Source organism: Nicotiana tabacum, chromosome 19 (assembly GCF_000715075.1).
Source record: "Nicotiana tabacum cultivar K326 chromosome 19, ASM71507v2, whole genome shotgun sequence".
NCBI classification, from domain to species: Eukaryota; Viridiplantae; Streptophyta; class Magnoliopsida; order Solanales; family Solanaceae; genus Nicotiana; species Nicotiana tabacum.
The window spans coordinates 128,319,782-128,339,915 of NC_134098.1; the positions used below are offsets into that span (position 1 = coordinate 128,319,782).

At 33.6% G+C, this 20,134-nt stretch overlaps 2 protein-coding genes across 2 annotated transcripts; one reads left to right on the top strand and one right to left on the bottom strand.

Moving 5' to 3' along the window:
* The first annotated feature begins 3,938 nt into the window (after positions 1-3,938).
* Positions 3,939-5,892, top strand: LOC107770542 (nectarin-1-like). The gene is made up of 2 exons (XM_016589865.2): positions 3,939-4,200; positions 5,115-5,892. Exons 1-2 carry the CDS (start codon positions 4,071-4,073, stop codon positions 5,651-5,653), a joined length of 669 nt encoding a protein of 222 aa, XP_016445351.1. The 5' UTR covers positions 3,939-4,070; the 3' UTR covers positions 5,654-5,892.
* Positions 5,893-7,501: 1,609 nt separating this feature from the next.
* LOC107770544 (glutamate--tRNA ligase, cytoplasmic-like) lies at positions 7,502-15,034 on the bottom strand. The gene is made up of 6 exons (XM_016589866.2): positions 14,667-15,034; positions 13,420-13,516; positions 13,096-13,249; positions 10,098-11,221; positions 9,222-9,689; positions 7,502-8,000 (listed from the first exon to the last, which is right to left on the bottom strand). The coding sequence occupies exons 1-6, from the start codon at positions 14,801-14,803 to the stop codon at positions 7,755-7,757; spliced, it is 2,226 nt and encodes a 741-aa protein (XP_016445352.2). The 5' UTR covers positions 14,804-15,034; the 3' UTR covers positions 7,502-7,754.
* Between the last annotated feature and the right edge of the window lie 5,100 nt (positions 15,035-20,134).

Below are 20,134 nucleotides of genomic sequence, written 5' to 3' on the forward strand. Positions count from 1 at the left end.
TGCCCATATTGATACTTTGTGAAAAGTTTCATGTGCTTTTTTTCTTCGTTCGTAAAACTACTCTCCCAACTTTTCTTGGATGAAATCTAACATTCTTAAAATAGGCATCTCTCTCGCTTTTAGTAACACGGAATTCATTGATTCTATCATGTTGGTTGTCAGCATATCATAACGTCGACGTGGGAACCACGATCGAGCCCATCTGTCTGGCGGCTCTTCCATTATGTAATTGTATGTTTTCTTGTAAACACTTTTGATTTGGAACATTAACTGATTAAAATCTTCACGTTTGTATGACCTTGCAGTGCTTTGAAAAAGATTTATTACAGTGGCTTTTGCATGTCTTTGCTTTAAATTATTCTCAAAGTGATAGAGGCAGATACCATGGTGAGCTTCAGGATAAACTTTTCTAATCCCATTTGCGATCGATTGATTTCTATCTTATAAGAAAACCAGCTTACGATGGACTTGAATTGCTTTTCTTATTTCCCCGAAGAACCAAATGTATGCATCATTGTTTTCTGAATCTGCTACACCAAAATATAGAGGAAAGATTTGATTGTTTGCATCCTTTAATACAGCAACAAATAGAACGCCACGATATTTTAACTTTAAAAATGTTGCATCTACTGTAATCACGGGCTACAATAGCACCAACCAACTATTGATGCCGCAGGAGCAAAGAACATGTAAGCAAATATGTACAGTGAAACACAAAAAAAAAAAAAAAAAATAAATCATAAGTTGTGAAGTTTTTCAAATAGGAACATTTGAAACTTCAGGCTGATGGTTAGTATTGTTTTGCTTACCGATTTTGCTCATCTCTTTTTATGCTAGTGTACGTCCCTGAATTTTTATGCACCATCATGTGTAGGTATGAAGGAAGAATCTGGTAGTTCTCTTCCGGTGTTCCCCTTATGGAAGCAATAGCTTTTTGAATAGCACGCCATACCTTGTGATATCCAATGTCAATTCCAAATTTCTTTTTCATTTCACTTTCTATAAAGGTTGGTGTAACCTCAATCTTTTTATCTCGAACATGTTCTAAAATTTATTCACTTATAAAATTTGATGTAGCATGCGTCTGATCTGATTTTCTTGCATCAACCGAGCATTCATGGTTGTTATGATATTTTATCACCTTGAAAAGTGAGGAATTTTTTATTCTGGTAGCACGTACATTCCAACCACATTTCCTCACGATACATTTCAGCTCGTATCTCTTTAAACATGATCTAACATCAGTGAATTCAACTTTTTGGTTTATCTCCAAGCTGCAAAAAATTTAGTCATGTTCTTCTTGTTGTCAAAAATTAATCCTACTCTTACTTCCTCATGCAATGCATCGTGCCTAAGTATTTTACATGGTGGAGATTCTTTCAACTTTCTCCTCACTCTTTTTCTTGATTTCTTAGAAGCAGTAGAAGTTTCAGCAATTTCTTCAATTGTATCTGATGTTATCGGTATGATTCCTTGTTTTCTTCATCTTCGTTGTTGCTTGTCATTGCAGAAGGTAAAAAAAAATTTGTTGGATCGTGTGTTGGTTGTCTATTTACATTATTAGCTGTCCTTCTTCATCTTGGTTATCTACTTCCATTATTGGATGTTCTAGTTCATGTTGATAATCAGCAAATTATTCTGAATCTATTGTATATCCAAGAGATGGTTTGAATGTTGCAGATTCTGAAGCAGCTATACTGTCGGAAATGAGTTGTATTTTTTCGATGATAAAATGGCAATTCTTGTAGGCTGAATCAGTTGTTAGCAAATGTATACAGGTTCTGAGTTCTTTATCTGAAGTTACAAGCCTCCCTCTGCTTGTATTTAGTTTGATATCAAACCATATCTTTAGTGAATATTTGATTGAATCAATATCTGTAACTTCGCTAATTTTCTTTTGGAAAATATTGAATGATACTTGTTTATTAAGCAGAACAAGTTTTGTATCATGATCCAAGTATTTGAAATCAAAAGTCCACCTCCTATTGAAAGTAATAACAAGGTAAATCGAACTCATCCTGCAGAAGCATGTTTAGTGTCAAGTATTAGGAAACTGAACAAAAGAATTTAAGTGTGAAGTTCATAAAAGATTTATTAAAAAATTACACACTGCAGGAGAAAAATTTAAGCACGTTTAAGCTGAAATTTTAGCAAATGTACTAGAATACTTCAGCTTGTTTATACTGAAGTTTTCGAAAAACAAAGCTCATGAAAAAGTTGTTTAATGCAGGACAAAACTTAAGCATGAATTAAATTTAACTTCAGCATGCAGGAGAAAATTACATAGTGCAGGAGGAAAATTTCAGCAGGTTTGTCCTGAAATTTTTATAAATGAACTAAACAACTCCAGCATCTTCTGCTGAAGTTTCAGAAAAAGCTCATGACAAAACTATTGAATCCAGGACAAAACTTCCGCATATTTTAGTGCTGAAGTATTAGCAAATGAACTAAAAAATTCAGCTTGTTTATACTACAAGACAATGACTTCAGCGTTTTGGTGTGAAGGTTTAGCAAATTATGTAAAAACTCAGCTAGTTAAATTCACTAGAAAATTATATAGTGCGGGAGAAAAACTTCAGCAGGTTTGTCCTAAAGTTTTTACAAATGAACTAAACAACTTCAGCATCTTCTGCTGAAATTTCGGAAAAAACTCATGACAAAACTATTGAATCGAGGACAAAACTTCAACATATTTTAGTGCTGAAGTGTTAGCAAATGAACTAAAAAACTTCAGCTTGTTTATACTGCAAGACAAAGACTTCAGCGTTTTGGTGTGAAGGTTTAGCAAATTATGTAAAAACTCAGCTTGTTTAGTATCATGTTCTAGCAAACAAACCAAAAACTTCAGCATGTTTGTCCTCATGACAAAACTGTTGAATGACTATATGTCCTGCATTTAACAGTATCCATAAACAAATTTATTCTATAACTTCATGCAAGTGTGATTAAAATATATGGGTTGATTGAATTAAAACTTAAAAAGTATGATGAATTCATGAAGATTAATCAGTTTCAAAAACTAATTTGAATTCTGAAGATGATTTGCAATACTTACAATGTATTTTGTAATTTTGAATTTGAAATTTGAATCTGGTTCAACTTTTTGGTTTCGTAATTATGGCAGATGCGAGAGAAGATCTGAGGAGGGACGGAGTGATGGAGGAGAACCGTAAAGTGATTTATTCGTGATGCATCTTTTATATGTTTTGTCAGGGGTATGATGGTCATATTATTACGGATGTTTTGTCAACCGGGTACCAAATCAATAACTTTTAAAAATAGGGTACAGGTTAAAAGGTAACACAAATATAGGATATGGTTGCAAATTTCCTTTAATGTGATTTTTATATCCTAAGTCATCCATGACATATGCAACGCCGCGTAGGGTTGATTGAGGTCAACCAGCCTTGTTGAATTCCTCCTAATTTTTGGATAATAAGTTATATATGCAAAAACTTTGTCACGTTGAAGCGATTAATGTGATCTATTTGTTTCCCCGTAAAAAAAGGGCACGGCTCCTCAAAGTTACATTGGAGAGCTAATTAATTTCTTAAATGGTCTTAGAACTTACAGTATTTTATTTTTTATAGAAGTCATTCAATGTATGAGTTACTAACTTACTATTACACAGAAGTTACTAAGCTAATTTTTGTCACTTTAAATCATGAACTTATGGATAGTTACTCATCAGAAATTAAATGACTATAAATTAGTCAGGTCTCGTCATCGGCACGAAGTCAAGGTACACGTAAGCCCAAAATTGAAGCTATTATGGGCTCCACATATGGGCCCTCAATTCATGCCTTTGCTTTGGGTCGAAGAGAAAAAAGAGCATGTTTCGTGCGTTTACATTAAAACCCGCACGCTTTCCTCACGTGACTTCAAAGTCCTCCAATTTTGTTTCGTCTTCCCCCTTATAAATTTAGCCATCCAATTTTCTCTCTCCATTGTCCAAAGCAGCTCCTCTATTCTATTTCTACCACTTCCTCTCTATTTCTGTGCCTCTTTTTTCCTCTTTGATTGCTTTCTTTTGGCTTATACTATTAAAAAAAGAACTTTCTTCTTCCACCATGTCTGCATTTGGAAAACATCTTGTGATTATGGCTATGGCTATGGCTATATTAGCCATTAACTTAGACAAAGCTTCTGCTGGAGATCCAGACATGCTTCAAGATGTTTGTGTTGCTGATCTTACTTCCAGTAAGTTCAATTTTCCCTTTAATTAGCAGACTTTTGCTTCTTTTTCTTTTATTTATTTTAGTTTCTTTGAGAATGAGAAAAGTAGATTCTTGATCAGTGTCTTGTGCTTCAATTTGGGGGTTTCGGTTCTCTTTGGCTCGTTCTTATTTTTTTGGTTTTCTTTGTCTTAGTTATCATTTGTACTGGATGTTGACTTTTCTCCTTGTCCAAGTTATGCTCTTTCTTCTTGCTTAATTTATGGAGTATTATTTAGGCGTGTTGAATCAAGATCCAACTATATTAGCTGGCCAACAGTAGAAAATCGACCATATTAAATGGCTACTTGTGCCATACATAAGATACAGGAGTCTTTCTTGAATAGAAATCTAACTAGGCAGTACTATTGATTAGCTGGCAAAAAATAGAAAACTGAATGAGCATTGAGCAACTGGTGACAATGGCCACCAAACATAGTTCCTGCATGCTGTCCTTTTTATTTGTTTGTTTTTTCAAACTTAAGAAAAATATTTAGCACTACCATTAATCATTAAATAGTATTTTCTTATCTCTTTCTTAAATGAGTAATTAATGTTGGGAGTACCTTTCCGCAAGAGTAAAAAAAAAAATCAAAAGAAAATTGGCTAATAAATTGATTTTCTTAAGTGATAAATATTTTGGACCAAATTTTGTCTATACAATTTATCTTCGTCTCAGTTAGGAAAAGAGGTAGCTTTTTCAGGTGGTTTAATGTCTAGTTGGATTAAAAACAGTGACACATTAAATAACAACAACAACAAGTGGGGTCTGGGAAGGGTAGTGTGTGCGCAGACTATTTCCCTGTGGGCTAGGAAAAGTCACACATAATGATTTCTTTATGATTCAAGTAAAACATGCATGGTGCTTATTTAAATTTTCTATTTCTGTACATGAAATAGGTTTCACCATAAACGGATTCCTTTGCAAGAAAAACTTTTCAGAAGTAGACTTTTCATCAATGGCCATAGCCAAGCCAGGAGCAACAAACAACACATACGGCTCCGTAGTCACAGGTGCCAATGTTATGAAAGTCCCTGGTCTTAACACACTTGGTGTCTCACTTTCTCGTATTGACTATGCTCCTGGTGGCATTAATCCACCTCATACTCATCCTCGTGCTACAGAAATGATCTTTGTTACAGAGGGTGAATTAGATGTTGGTTTTATTACAACATCTAATGTTTTGATTTCGAAGCATATTGTTAAAGGTGAAGTGTTTGTTTTCCCTAAAGGACTTGTTCATTTCCAGCAAAACAATGGCAAAGTTCCGGCAGCGGTTGTCGCCGCCTTCAACAGCCAGTTGCCGGGGACTCAGTCCATTGCTACAACGTTGTTTGCATCCACACCTACTGTTCCTGATCATGTCTTGACTAAAGCATTCCAAATTGGTACTAAACAAGTGGAGAAAATTAAGTCAAGGCTTGCACCTAAAAAATAAGACTTTTCATTAATTGCTCGTGACAATTATTTTCTTTGGTGAGGTTGTTAATTGATAATGATTTGTGGGTAGGATTGATACTTTCATTTGTTTGTTATCCTTCTCAAATTTATCTCCAATAATGTTGTATTTACCTTGTGAGAACTTTGTTTCTCTATTCGTCAACAATAATGTTATTTCTTTATGTGTTTTTCTCCTATGTTCATCTAACGATTTGAATATAGTGATCATATTAAAAGTCTTTTGTGTTTTATTTACATTTCTTTTGATATTTTTTACTTATCTTATGTGAAAAGAATCATATAACTATAATAATATTTGTAATTGACTATAAACCAAATTTCCCTATTGGTCAACAATAATGTTATCTTTGTACGCGTTTTTTCCTTTTACTAAAAGGTGAAGAGGAAATTAGCTCCTACGCTCATCTAACGATTTGATTATGAGAAAATGAACATATCAAAGATCTTTTATGTATTATTTACACATCTCTTTTTTTAGATTTTACTTATCTTCTGCATAAAGAATCATGTAACTAAAATAACATGTGTAATTGAATTAAAAATCATATCTCCGGAAGAGAAATTCTTTAGTTCTTTTTTGTCTTTAGAGGAACTCTTTTCTTGGTCCTTCCAAAAATGTGTCGACAAAGTACGTACCTTACAGAAATTTGCAGAAAACGATGTCAAGTAACTGATCGAGCTTAATAATCTTCAAATATAAATTAGGTAATCCGTATCCTCAAAAGGGGTTTCGAAAAGAATAATGAATGGCATACGTGTCTAATTTCTTTACGCGACCAAGTAATTAGTGTATTAAACTAAATAAATAAATTGCCAGTTCTGAAGTCACTTTTGTCTAAAGCAACTTAGATTTGACAAATATGTTCAGAAAAGGAATGATTATATCATCAGATGAAAATAGGATAATGGGATGGGAGTGAAGAACGAATGTAACAACTATGGTTTTTCAAATCAGATTTTCAAGTATGTTATGATATGGATGATGACAGGGTAAAAAGTGGTATAGTTTCCACATAAAAAGGAGGATTAGGTGAATTATATTGTTCAGAATTCTTGGTGGAGCTACCTCATTTGGCTCTGTGTTTCAAGCGAATAAGGTTTGCTTAATAATTACTTAACGACTCAGATAATGTTGTCTAAACTTACATTTTTTTAGTAAAATGAAAAGCCTTTGAACGCCTAACTAATCTAGAAAACATGCGCAAAAGTTCATTGTTTGGTTAGAGTAAGTTTCTGGACAACTCAGATCTGAAAGGTTCTGATTTGGACAAAATCATTTTAAAAGATTTTTTAAGGCAATTATAGAATGTATTGGGCCTTTGGATAGCGAAAATTACAGTGAGCGTACAAGAAAGAAAACGTTAAAAGATGGTTAAGGTCCTAGTGTGAGGTGATTCCCAATATTGCTGTGAACTTATTCTGAATAGCAAAAATACGTTACGAAAATAAAGCACCATGTTTAGAACATAAACCCTGGTGCTTTAATTTCATAATGTACTCCAGAGTAATTTACACTCTTCAATATATTTAAATAGTTTCAAGGCTCTAAAATGGTGCATAACCTAGAATCTTCACTAAATAAACCAAAATCTTGAGAATAGAAAATGTACTTGATGAACGAAGTGGACAACATAGTTCCCAAAATCTACTATCCTCATGCCCCGGTGATATAATACAGAAAATGTAGTCCTTCCTATGCAAATTTGGTTTCAAAAACGAGACAATCACATAAAACCATGCGATTCCTCTGTCTGGAAGCATGAAAACATCTATAATAGTTTTAGCGAAGGCACGACATAATTAAAGAGAACAGAACTCGATCAGGTAAAAACTGAAAATAGATAACCTTAGTTTTTATCCAAATGAAAAACTAGACCAAAGAGGTATGTATATATCACATGTTTCACATCTGCAGACAAAAGAATGCCACAACTATGTCCGCGACACAACAAAAAACTATGATAGCTAATAAAGACTTCTAAAACAAGACAATTAAGGATTGGTAATCTAATTAACTTGCATTAGAAGGATTTCAGTCACATCCCATTATTCCAGCAGTAATGAATTAAAATGACTCTTCATTTTGTTTTGCCCTCTGAGACTGCAAACCGCAACACTGGTTGTTGTTTACCATCTGGGATGGCAAAAAGAACAATGGATTTTGTTGGTCTTATGAAAGGAACATCACATCTGAAGTAGCCCTTCCTCTCTAGCTGCAATACATCTCCACGCTTCAGGTTTCTCATGTTGGAATCACCAAGTGCCGGAGTCTCCTTTCTTGTGCAAGGATTAACTACATCAACAAAATTCTCATCTTCCTCGAGCTGCAAGACAAAAATTAACAATTCAATACATGATCGCTACTAAGTCCTCTCAAGTTCAGGTGGAAAGCAAATAAACAGTCCAAAACAGAAAATCAAGGTATTCTATAACTTTAAATGTACATTGTTAATGGGCCAAAAGGCTAGTTCGTTCAATTGCGCTGTAATGGATTATAAACAAGCAGGGAGAGCTCATAGTACTCTCTGTACTTTTATTACTTTTTTGTTTTCCATACCATCCCTATCATCAATACTTCCCCGAAATTTGAACGCAGCATATAACAAAGTTCATATCTAAATCAATCTTATTATTGAGGAGGGTGCTCTTTACCAATGTATGCAAAAAATATCATTTCTACCATTGTGTAAATGATTGACATACCAACAGTAATAATATACTCATCGTTCATAAGTTCTACAGTAATACTTTTCATATAGACAACCCAAAGAATTCGTATCACCAATATTTCCTAAAGCTCCATCCAGACCATATAATATGTACTTATATCAAGATCAATGCTATTATTGAATCAAAAGCAATAGCTCTTCCTTACCATTATATAGGAAATTGTATCATTTTACAATCTCCTAAAATGGTTGACATTGTTGACCAATATAGTATATCTTAAACATTTAAAAGTTCTAAGAAACCAACTACATTAAAAAAAAATTATCTGACCATGTGCTGGAAAGAAAGACTACAGTTAGTTTACTAGAAGGATAGGCTAGAATTTCATGCTTTGCAGTAATAGTATGTGAACAATAGTCTTTACGATATTTTACATGCTTGACAGAGCTAGCTATACACTAATTGGATACTCATCATTCCCAAGTTCGAAGTCAATTGTGAAAGAGAACTCAATCATCCCTATTACCAATACTTCCCAGAACTCAATCCAAAAGTGAAAAAAGCACACTTCAATTTCTTTGTATCAATCTTATTATTCAAGAGGTAATAGCCCCTTCTTACCCATAAAAAAGAGTAATAGCCCCTTCTTACTGTTACCAGGAAACAATATTATTTTACAGTTTTACTTCACATAATTCAGCAATATGGTATACCATAAAACATTCACAGGTTCCAACAATTTGACTACATTAAAACTCCAAAAAAATTTAATTGGAAATGTGGAGGAAAAGACTATAGATAGTTTAGTAAAAGGATAGGCTGGACTTTGAAAACCCATCTGAATATAAAACCTATTGAAGTGAAAAAAGTCATACCTTCTTTTTTGTAATTAAATAGTCAAAATCGACCAAAGAGAGTTTAACAAGCTCATCACTCTCTGGCAGCCAAGTGAGCTTCAATTTTGTTGTTTTAACTGACCCTTCAAGGTGCAGAATCCCAGACAGATGAGTAACATTACCCTCTTGATCCTTCTGTATCTCTTTCACTATTGTGTTACCCCAATCCATCAATGTTACTTCCTCGTTGACAGAGATTGATATAGCATCATCATAGTCTATCCAGATTCTCTTGGAGTAAGTTGTTGCCTTTTCCCCAGCACCTGCATATTTTTTATGCTTGGGTACAATACGTACAAAAGGCTCATCTGGCCCGTTACTCAAAGTCAATAGGACTCGTCTTTCTTCAATAACTGCAGTATGCCTAGGACATACAGGATCAATGATCTTCTTGTTAATGGCCCACAGCTTGTCCCACTCCATTAGATTGAGATTCTTTGATGCTCCCTAAAGATTTTATGAAGAACATTCTTTACGCGTCAAGATACAATATCAAACATATTAAAGAATGCTTCCTAATTCAGAATCTCAGATTAGTCAAGAACTTGCTTCAGACTACAAATGCAAGTCCTGTACGCAATAAAGGAAAATAAGTTTTTGCCCCCTCCTTCACCCAAAAGAAGGGGGGGTTCGAATATGAAAAACAAAAACAACAAAGAAATGAAGAACCATCTCTTATTTCAGACTTATGACAGAAAATACTGCTTAATTAGATTATGAAATAAACGATTGTTCCAAAAGGACGCCTTCCTAAATACACATTGATATTCTGAGTGATTTAGAAAACATGAATTTGTGTTGACAATATTCATTGTACTTCAAATTAACAATAAAGCAACATCGTTGCTATCTTACTTGTTCAAGAATGAACTGTATCAGCGCCTCAATCTTCAGCCCTCTGCGCACTATCCCTTGTACAGTCGGAAATCGAGGATCATCCCACCCATCAACCAGTCCATTTTGCACAAACCACAGCAGCTTGCGCTTACTAAGAAGTGTATAGACCAAATTCAGCCGACTAAATTCATAAATATGAACTTTTCTGAAACCCATATCAGTTTGAATCCTATAGTACTGATCATTCCTGTCATGATACTCACTAGATCGAAGTGCATGTGTAATACCCTCAACAGCATCTACAAATGGGCATGCAAAATCATAAGTAGGGTATACTTTATATTTAGCACCAATCCTGTGGTGAGGAGTCTGATTGCAGCGGTAATATACTGGGTCCCTAACTGACTTGTTAGGATCCTGCATATCCAATTTCCCTCTAACACAACACATTGTTCCCCTCTCTGAGCCAGCAATCATCTCCTTCCATAATTTCAAATTCTCCTCCACACCGTTGTTCCTACACCTTGATTCTATTCCATCCATTCTTTCTTTTTGCATTTGCTCCCTTGGTGTATCATCCACATAGGCTTTACCCTCACGAATCAATTTCCCAGCCATCTCCATCAATTTTGGAAAGTAATCAGATGTGTATGTCACAGTCCTATACTTAATTCCTAGAGTTTCAATATCTTTCAGTAGATTATCCACAAATTCATTGCTTTCCTTATCAGGATTCGTGTCATCGAAACGAATAATAACCTCCCCTTTATATCTTTCAGCAAAATACTGGTTCAGTAATGCTGCTTTTGAGTGACCAATATGGAGATAACCACTAGGTTCTGGTGCAAACCTCAAACGCACTTTTCCAGCCTCTGCCTCTGGAAGATCTACCTCAAATGTCGGTCTGCTACCTGATTTTTCCTTGTCAGTGGAATCACAATTTACTTTGGCCAGATTAGCATTTGAGCCATGTTGCTCTTTCACTTTAGATACAGTTGGCTTTCCCGAGCCTTTCTTTCCCATATATGTTGCTGTGACTTCATTTAAAACACCATCATATTCAGCAAATATCGAGTTGAACCACCTTGCCAGATTTTGGTACTTCTTAGAAGATCTTAGGCTTTCCCATCTCTTTCCAGCACCTGTGCACAAGGAAGTTTTAAGCACCAACAAAGCAAAATAGAGCATGGCACTGAATAATTATAAACAAGCACAAATTCATATCAAATTAGTCCAACTAAGGGTCGATTTCTAGGCGGAAGATAGACAGATTTTGGCAAAAATGCAACCTTAGCAATTGATTTTCAGCGTTGAGACCACTTGTAAGAAATTCATGACGTATTCACAGGGCCTTAATTATGATCTAGCTCTTGTGATGCCCCCAAAATGGAACAAAACACAATATTTTTTCCCAAAAAACAAAGCAAAATGTGCTTCAAAAAGCATTAAGGCTAATTTTTTCAACCAAAAAAATGGAAGCATAGAGGTTAAAAGTCCCAAGTGTTGATCAGCTTTGTGTCCTTTTTAAAAAGTTACCATTCGGTGCAGTTCAGGCATCTCACACTCTACTTCACTCCTAGAACAAATTTCCTAATGTAATTGAAAATAGATCCACCTGCACTAACATATCACCAAGCACGGACAACAAATTCCCAATGTTAACTGACATTTCCAGCTCAATTGGAATTAGAGCTCCAGCACTGCTTTAACAGCAGAAAGCGCAAAAAAGGAACATTATTTACAGAGTGAAGCACATAATTTCCAGAATACAAGAATTAGCTACCATATGGGAGTTTAGCACTTATAGCACTGTTTTACAATTGAAATCATTAATTTCAATATCCAATATACAACAACATACCCAGTATTATCCCACACTGTGGGGCAATTTCAATATCCAATACAACGTCAATATATCTTTGACCTCAAAATTGATTTTTCGTTCTCAATTAGTCAACAGCAAGTGGGATTAGTTTGCAATTTCAATTTCTATCAGTTGCTTTAAAACTGCTTTAATAATTAGCTTAAATGCAAGAGTCGTTCTTTTATTTCCTAACAAATAACAAAGAGATTTGATCAAAAATTGGCTATTGCTACGAACAAGGATACGTTGCCCATAGGTTAGTGCAACAAATGGGAGACGGAAATATATCTTGTGGAAAGGAACTAATGAAAAATATAAAGGCCAAAGTCACTGCAGTCTCCTAAAGTGATACACTGAGAAATTTTGTGAACCTTTTCAAAAACAGAACTTGCCTCCAAATTGAATATTTAAGCAATCAGTCCTTCCAAATAGAACTCGACAGAAGATCAAACATCACATGAATTTTGAACATGAATTGAATGAGGATGAAAAGGCAGATATGACTAAAAGGGAATATTGAAACAACAACCCGAGAACCATTGTCGAAACTGTTGTTTGGAATATTGAAACAACAGTTTCGACAATGGTGCTCGGGCAACTCTAGCTTAGTTCAGAAGGAATTCAATTACACTCGAACGATCAAGAAGTTAACTACCTAACTTTACTTCCCTTAGCTTAGGAAAAAATGAAAGATTTCTATGTGTATCCTTTTCAAACCCACTACTAGCTACACATTTTTTCCTGCCCAAACCATTGCACATTCTCCTTTCCGTAAGCAACCAAAAATCTCAGTACACCAGTAATGATACTCATCAACAAGCTCGTCATACATAGATCTTACTTGGCTAGAAAAGCTTAAAATGCAACATGAAACCATGTAATTCCTCAAATTAAGATCTATACAGTTTTTTAGTACTTTTAAAGAATCAAAACAGACCATAGTGCTCATTTCTAAAACACAGCAGAGTTCGATAGTCAATCTATGTTCAATTCATGCAGTTTTCTGCCATCCGAGTAAAATCTAGTCTAACACAGGAAGCTAGTTGACATGCCTAACAGCAGCATCACAAATAAAACGCCAATACTTCTTCAAAAACACTAAACAAGTTTAACATAAAGGCACTAAAAAAAATTTATGTCAAAATCATTTACCTGCAAGGCCAGACCAAACTGCAATATCCGCAATCGAGAGGCTATATCCAACAAGAAATGTGCGCTGCAGAAGATATCCATCAACATAGCCACAAGCTTCCTCAAATTGAGAGCCAGAAGCAAAAATAGGAGCATAGTCTAGCCATTCATCTATCTGCAATAATGATAGAGGAAAAACAGAAAACAGAGAAGCATAAAAATCACATGTAACTCTGAAAATGGCAAATAGCTCTTTTGATTGTTTTCCAAAGTCTCATTTGAACTTTTGGAGAACAACAAATAGCTCTAAGTCAATGCTTTGAACGACAGAGTTTAAAAGGCCACCTGACTAGACTCAAAGGCGTCCCGCTGGTACATATTAGGAATGTTTGCAACCCGACTAATGTACCTCAGAAGCACAGAAGTTCCCTGCAGCTTCAATCTGAGAATAAGCTGAGTTAAGATACAGTAGGAAAGTTGGATGAAGGAAAGCTCGATGACTTTGAAAACAGCTTAAGATCATTTTCTTGCGTTTGGTATTACTACAAAAATCTCTAGCATAGCAAAAAAGTGACATACTTTTTTTTTTGGTTGGGGGGGGGGGGGGGGGAAGAGCACATTACAAAAACACAGAACGACACACCCAAGAGCAACAGGAAATAGATACATAAATTCAATTTTTAAAGATGGTCAATTGGTTATTCTAAACAACATGGAATCAATATGTAAATTACATCAGGGGCTATATCACTATTGACTATTGAGATTCATCTAATAACATGATTGACGGATCAATTTACAGAAATGCAGTTCTTTAACGTTTGTCAACCCAACGTCCCAACGTATTAATATTTAATGGAGGGTGTCACATGCACCAACAAGGAAGTAGAAGCCTGGTGGTGGACATGGAACCTGATATAACTTTTTGCATAATGTAACTAAATGGTAGCACGTGAATAATTGAACTTGAAGATCTTGGATATTGCATGTAAAACCATGCCAGTAGAACACCAGCAGAAACATAGAAATAAACTGAACCATCCAATACAATTTCATCCTGAGAAAGTGGTCAATGGATTATTTGGCTCTGGACAATAGGTTCAAATAACACAAGCCACCAAGAGACCTTCATCACAACAACTAATTTGCACCATTTCCGTCTCTGACCATTTATCTTACCTAAAAGACAGTCCAAAACACGATCCAACCATAACAATGTTCTAATATTTCACTTCAGCTGAAGTTTATGTGGAATCACCATTCTCAAAAAGGAAGAAAATAATTCTCTGTACAGACAACTGACTGATCTAGCAAAGCTGCTGCTAAATGCATAATTGCTAAATGCATAATTACGTTCCGATAATACCATTGAAACCTACAATCAAGGTTAATTTACCCTATCTGGATCAAAAAAGATACGTCATTTTTATTATTTTATGATCTAATTCTTGCCTAGTCCATGACTCATAAAAAAGATTTACAAAATAATGGCAATCAAAAAATGTGCAGGAAAAAGAAAACAAACATCTATAGGTTTGCAAGTCAATTATTGCGAAAAGTAAGGCTAAATATCGGAGAAATTGAGAAATTACCCATTAGGGAGAAGGATAATAGGAGGAGAACCAGGAGAAAGAGTTGGATCAGTAGAGAGTGGAACTCCGGCAATCTTAGCCGCCGCAATAACAGCCAAGGGCGGAGTATCCGCAGGGAATGCTAGCTTCAGCTCCATTGCTCGCCGACGCTACGCTGCAATTCTCCCCACAGCTGAGAGATTATATATATAGATAGAGGAGAGCAAATTAAACCAGCGGCCGCCACTGGAAAGAGGAGAACACAAAAAAAAGAGAAGGGAGACGGAAGAAGTATAGACACTCCGACCCAGGGTTTTTACTTTTACCGATAGAATAATAAGTTTTCCTTTTCCTTCTTAACTTTCTCTTTTGACAGGTTTGCGCTCTCAGAGCAATTTTCTTATAAGATTTGAGAAATCTTCATTTCCAAAAGGTGGCCAGGGCCGGGTCGGATTGTTCCAGGAAATAGCCCCGGCCGATCCGTGCCATTAACGAGCTGGCCCGGGCCGTTAAGTTTTATATCAAGAAATCTACACTGTATGGCCGTCAGAAAATTTTAATAGCCCAACTTTTGATTATCAACCCAAAATATCCACCCCAATGGCCCCCCAATGGGCAATTTACACGTAATACAACTTCTTTAACACTTATTTATAAAAGTTACAATCACTTTTAAAATATTTCACAAATACAATTTATTACAATTTTTTAACTTTTTAATTAGATTACTAGGTTCATAAACTCCTAAAATTTCTCTCATGAACGTGGGATAATGGTACAAACAATTTGTTAAGTAGTCAGTTACACATTATCTAATTTTTTAAACTCCTATAATGTCTCAACCATCCATGTATTAATTATTAATACAATCAAAGCATATTCACTCTCAAAAGAAACATGCCCTTTCAATTTTAAATTATATAAGGTTTTCATTTTTTCTCCCTTATAACACCCATAAACCATCCAAACACTAAAGGCTTGGGAATTTTGTAGCGGAAAGTGTTTGATTTCCCCAAGTTTAATTGGCAATGTATTATTTTATATTATATATATTGTATATTGTGTTATTATATATTTTAATAATATATACATTTTATAATATACATTTAAAAATATATACATTATATATGTTTCCTCAAGTTTGCTTCTTCTTTATCTTTCCATCAGCAAAATGTATTTACTTCCCCCAAGTTTTTATAGTGAATTAAATACATATTATTTATACTATATATTAATATATAGTATACAAGCATTGAACTTGAAAAACATATTATTAAAAATATACTATACACAGTATAATATGTGTGTATGTATATATATATATTTATATCTATATCTATGCTATATTAAAAGTGGAAGCCCAAAACTAAAAAGTTAAATTACTAAAATAACCTTTTAATAATATATATTTATATTAGACATAAATAAATAAATACCAAAATGATATTGATTTATATTGTGTCTTTTCTAAATAGTTGTGTTTATTCATTAATAATTATTTATCCGAGAGGAAAGGACTATTTATCAAAAAAAGAAAAAAATTAATCGATGCCTTGATTCGAAGGGGTGTCTTCCTTCAGATAAATAAAATAGAGTTTTCTAATGTGTTCCTTCACATTTGTTCAACCACACGTCATGGAAACAATCTAAAATGAAAACGAATAGCTGAATAAATTATGAGGTGGATTTCCTTATGCGTATCCTTTTTCTTTCATTTGCGGATAGGCATGTATTTGCTCTACTATTAAACTTTATGCAACTTACAACTCTCTTCTATAGGCAGAGGCGGACTCAGGATTAGAGCAAGACGGGTGCACCACAGTATGTTAATTACTAGCGATAAAATTTAGTGTGCAACTCTTTAAAAACTTAATATTATGATGACTTATCATTCAAATATAAACAAAAAGAAGTTCTAAAGAAAAAGAAAGCACCGAACAAAGAGAGATTTCTTCGTAAAATGGATGCTATGGGAAGGGAAGGTGTTTGATTAAGTATGATTAGTATTTTAATAAATGAAAAAGAGGCCAATGATCAAAAGGGCGTCCAAACTTTAAATTATCAAAATTTAGTAAAGAAATCAAGATTATGGGTATGTTAATAGTCAAATAACTGAACAAGGGTTTCAAACTCTCAGTTGCCATTGCCGAGTCAGAGACAAAGTGATTGTGGAAGAAGGCAGTTATAGAAGAATTCTAATTTTTCTATTTGTGGAGCGATATGTTACAATATGAGGCTTTTAATTTTAAGGTAGAGATTTGAAAAAGAATAAAACTAATTAAGTTGACTATTATGTATATTAGTACTAAGCTATAGTTGAATTCAAAAAGAAGATAAAAGTTAAAAATAAAGCAATTTGCAGAGTATTAACTATTAAGTATAAAAACTGTTATATTCCAAGAACTAAAACAAAAAGGAGAAAAGGCCGAACTAAAACAAAAAGGAGAAAAGGCCGAAGTAGGGTTTCGAACCCTCGTCATCCAGGCATTGAGCAAATTTAATTGCCCAACACAACCACTCCTCCATCAGCCTTTCTCTGTTTAGGGGCACAACTCAAATATTTATTGGGTCACATATATATGGATAGATATATATATATATATATAACATATATATACAATATTTTTGCCGAGACTAACGGAGTCCCGTGACCCCTCAACCCACAACGTAGGTCCGCCCCTGTCTATAGGTATCTGTAGTATTGGCACAACTGATATCATGCGGACATTAATATGTAAATTAAAAGGTACTACTGGTTTTTAGCATCCAAAGCTAGCAATCAACACTTTTATGTTATAATTGTATTTACTTTAAAAATTATATTCACATTTGTTTAACCATGCTGTTAGAGGCTTTCATTTGAAGTAAATAAAAGATATGAGAAAAATACTTCTTCTTAAAACACATTATGTGATTCTTCATTAACGTTGAAGAATATATTTATTCGTCATTCTTAAATCTTATATTTCAATTCTAATTTTTTTTTCTTGAGTTCTTATGTTAGAAGAAATTACTAAGGAATACAAATTTAGTTTCTTTAATAGGCATTATATTCTGAGTATCAAATTTCCGTTACACTATTTGCACAGTCTAAGGAAATTACTATCATTGGCAAAAGTGCTGCTACATTCCTTCACATTCCAATAAAAATGCTTTGCACAATTTCACTTTTAGATATTTTTTAATATTTTCACAATACGCAAGTGGTGGTAGAAATGTGGATGTTGTTTAATAATAGCATATTGGTAATATTATCCACTAATCACTACTATTTTAATTCGGAAGAGGCATTGCAGCTTCGGGAAGAAATATTTTATCTATATTTATTTTCTGAAGTAAGATACTTTTATTGCCTTAATAAATAACTTTAAAGGTTTCTTGAAGAGTCATAAAATTATTTACTCCACTTTGAAGGGAGAGTGCGAACAATTTTGATTTTGAATTGATAACATTTTAGTCTTTCCAAAAAAAAGTTTTTAGTCATTCTTTGGCACATAAATTTTGAAAATTTAATTTATTAACAATTTATGCGTAATTTTAAGGGTTCTATTTTTTTAGATAATATTTGGTTTAAGTTTAAAAAAATCAATATTTGAAGTTAAAGTTGAAGTTGGAAAGAAGTTTGAAATTTTGTTTGACATAAATTTCACTTCAATTAAGCTAAACTTTTGTAAGTGAACATTACTTCATATGAGATAATCAAACAAAACGCTTTGCTTCAAAAATTTCTATTTAAAAGTAACGTTGAAATAATAGATAAAATTATAAAATCAACATTAATTTGCAATTAATGTGTGTTCAAATACCTTTATAAATCAAACAAAAATTCTTAAGTCTGGATATGATAAAAATTTAATATTTTACAATACAAACATATAAGAATGATATGATATTAACGTGCAACGCACGTTCAGAGAGACTAATACTATACTAAAAGTACGAAGGTACTTAGCGAAATGTTGTTCGTTTTTTTACCCTTTAAAAATAGATTTCACATTAGACCAAATTGCCATTTAAATATTCACCTAATATATAGGATTTGAAATAAATTAAAAAAATTAGCTATTAAACTTTTTCTTATTTGAATTAAGTCAAAATCCTAATATCTAGGACCTAAAACTTATTAAGATATTACGTTTAATAAAGTTTCCTTTTCATCTTCAATTTACTTCTACTAAAATATAGGATTGAACCAAACGATTCCATAAACAAGAAATAGGAGAAATAACTACATTAATCAAATAATAACAATGTGCTATATATTTTATTCAGAGTGCAACGTTACCCATGCCGATAACATGAGCAAAATAATTAATAAAAGTTTACCAAACTATTTTTTACGTGTTATTTTCCTTAACAAAAATATTTCTTTTATATATATATATATATATATATATATATATATGTGTGTGTGTGTGTGTGTGTGTGTGTGTGTGTGTGTGTGTATGTATGTATGTAATTACGCTTAACAATTGGAATAAATAACTATGAAATATCTTTATTAATATAAAATAGAAAAAAATGATTGGCAAAAGTCAATAACACTAATGCTTCAGTAAATACAAAGTGCAAAACTGTGATTCTTTGATCATTTTAAAATAAAATAATCTTATTAAAAATATTTGATTACAATAAAATATTTACAATTCAATAAGAGATAATATTAAGAATTTGAATCAATAAAAATAAATTATTTCTTTTTAATATTGAAAATAAATACTTAAGTATTGAAGTTATTAAATTAGCAAAAGAATGCAATTCGATTCTTTTCCAAAATTATAAATCTAAAATTATTTTTCAAGTTGGCTTAAATCTTAGGGATCATAAATTTGTGTTCTCGAAAAGATCATTGGTGATGAAAGAAATTACAAAATAGAGCAAAATCAGTTGTAGTACAGTATTAAGAGTTAACTTGGTTAATATGCAAACTTGAACAAATGCGAGAAAAGCTTCGCAAATGCGAAACTCCCACATCTCTGTTGCCTTCGCAAATGCGAACAAAATGTTCGCAAATGCGGAACATGAGGATTGCAAATGCGACCCATGTTTTCGCAAATGCGAAGAATCTCCGTCCCCAGCTCCCATCGCAAATGCGAAACTTTGTTCGCAAATGCGGACACTGGCCATCCGCAAATGCGACTTCATGATTGCAAATGCGAACCTAGACTGACCGAGGCACACTTCGCAAATGCGAAGAAATGGCTCGCTAATGCGAACCTGAACGGAAAATGGGAATGTTCGCAAATGCGAACTCATAGGCCAGTTCTCAGAAATTGCACATACCAGCAAATGTTCTAAGTCTAAATCACTCTGTACCATATCCGAAATTCACCCGAGCTCTCGGGGCTCTAAACCAACTATGCACACAAGTCCTAAAATATCATACGAACTTGCTCGCTTGATCGAAACACCAAAATAACACCTAAAACTACGAATTGAATACCAAATCAAATAAAATTTTTAAGAAAACTTTGAAACTTCTATTTTCA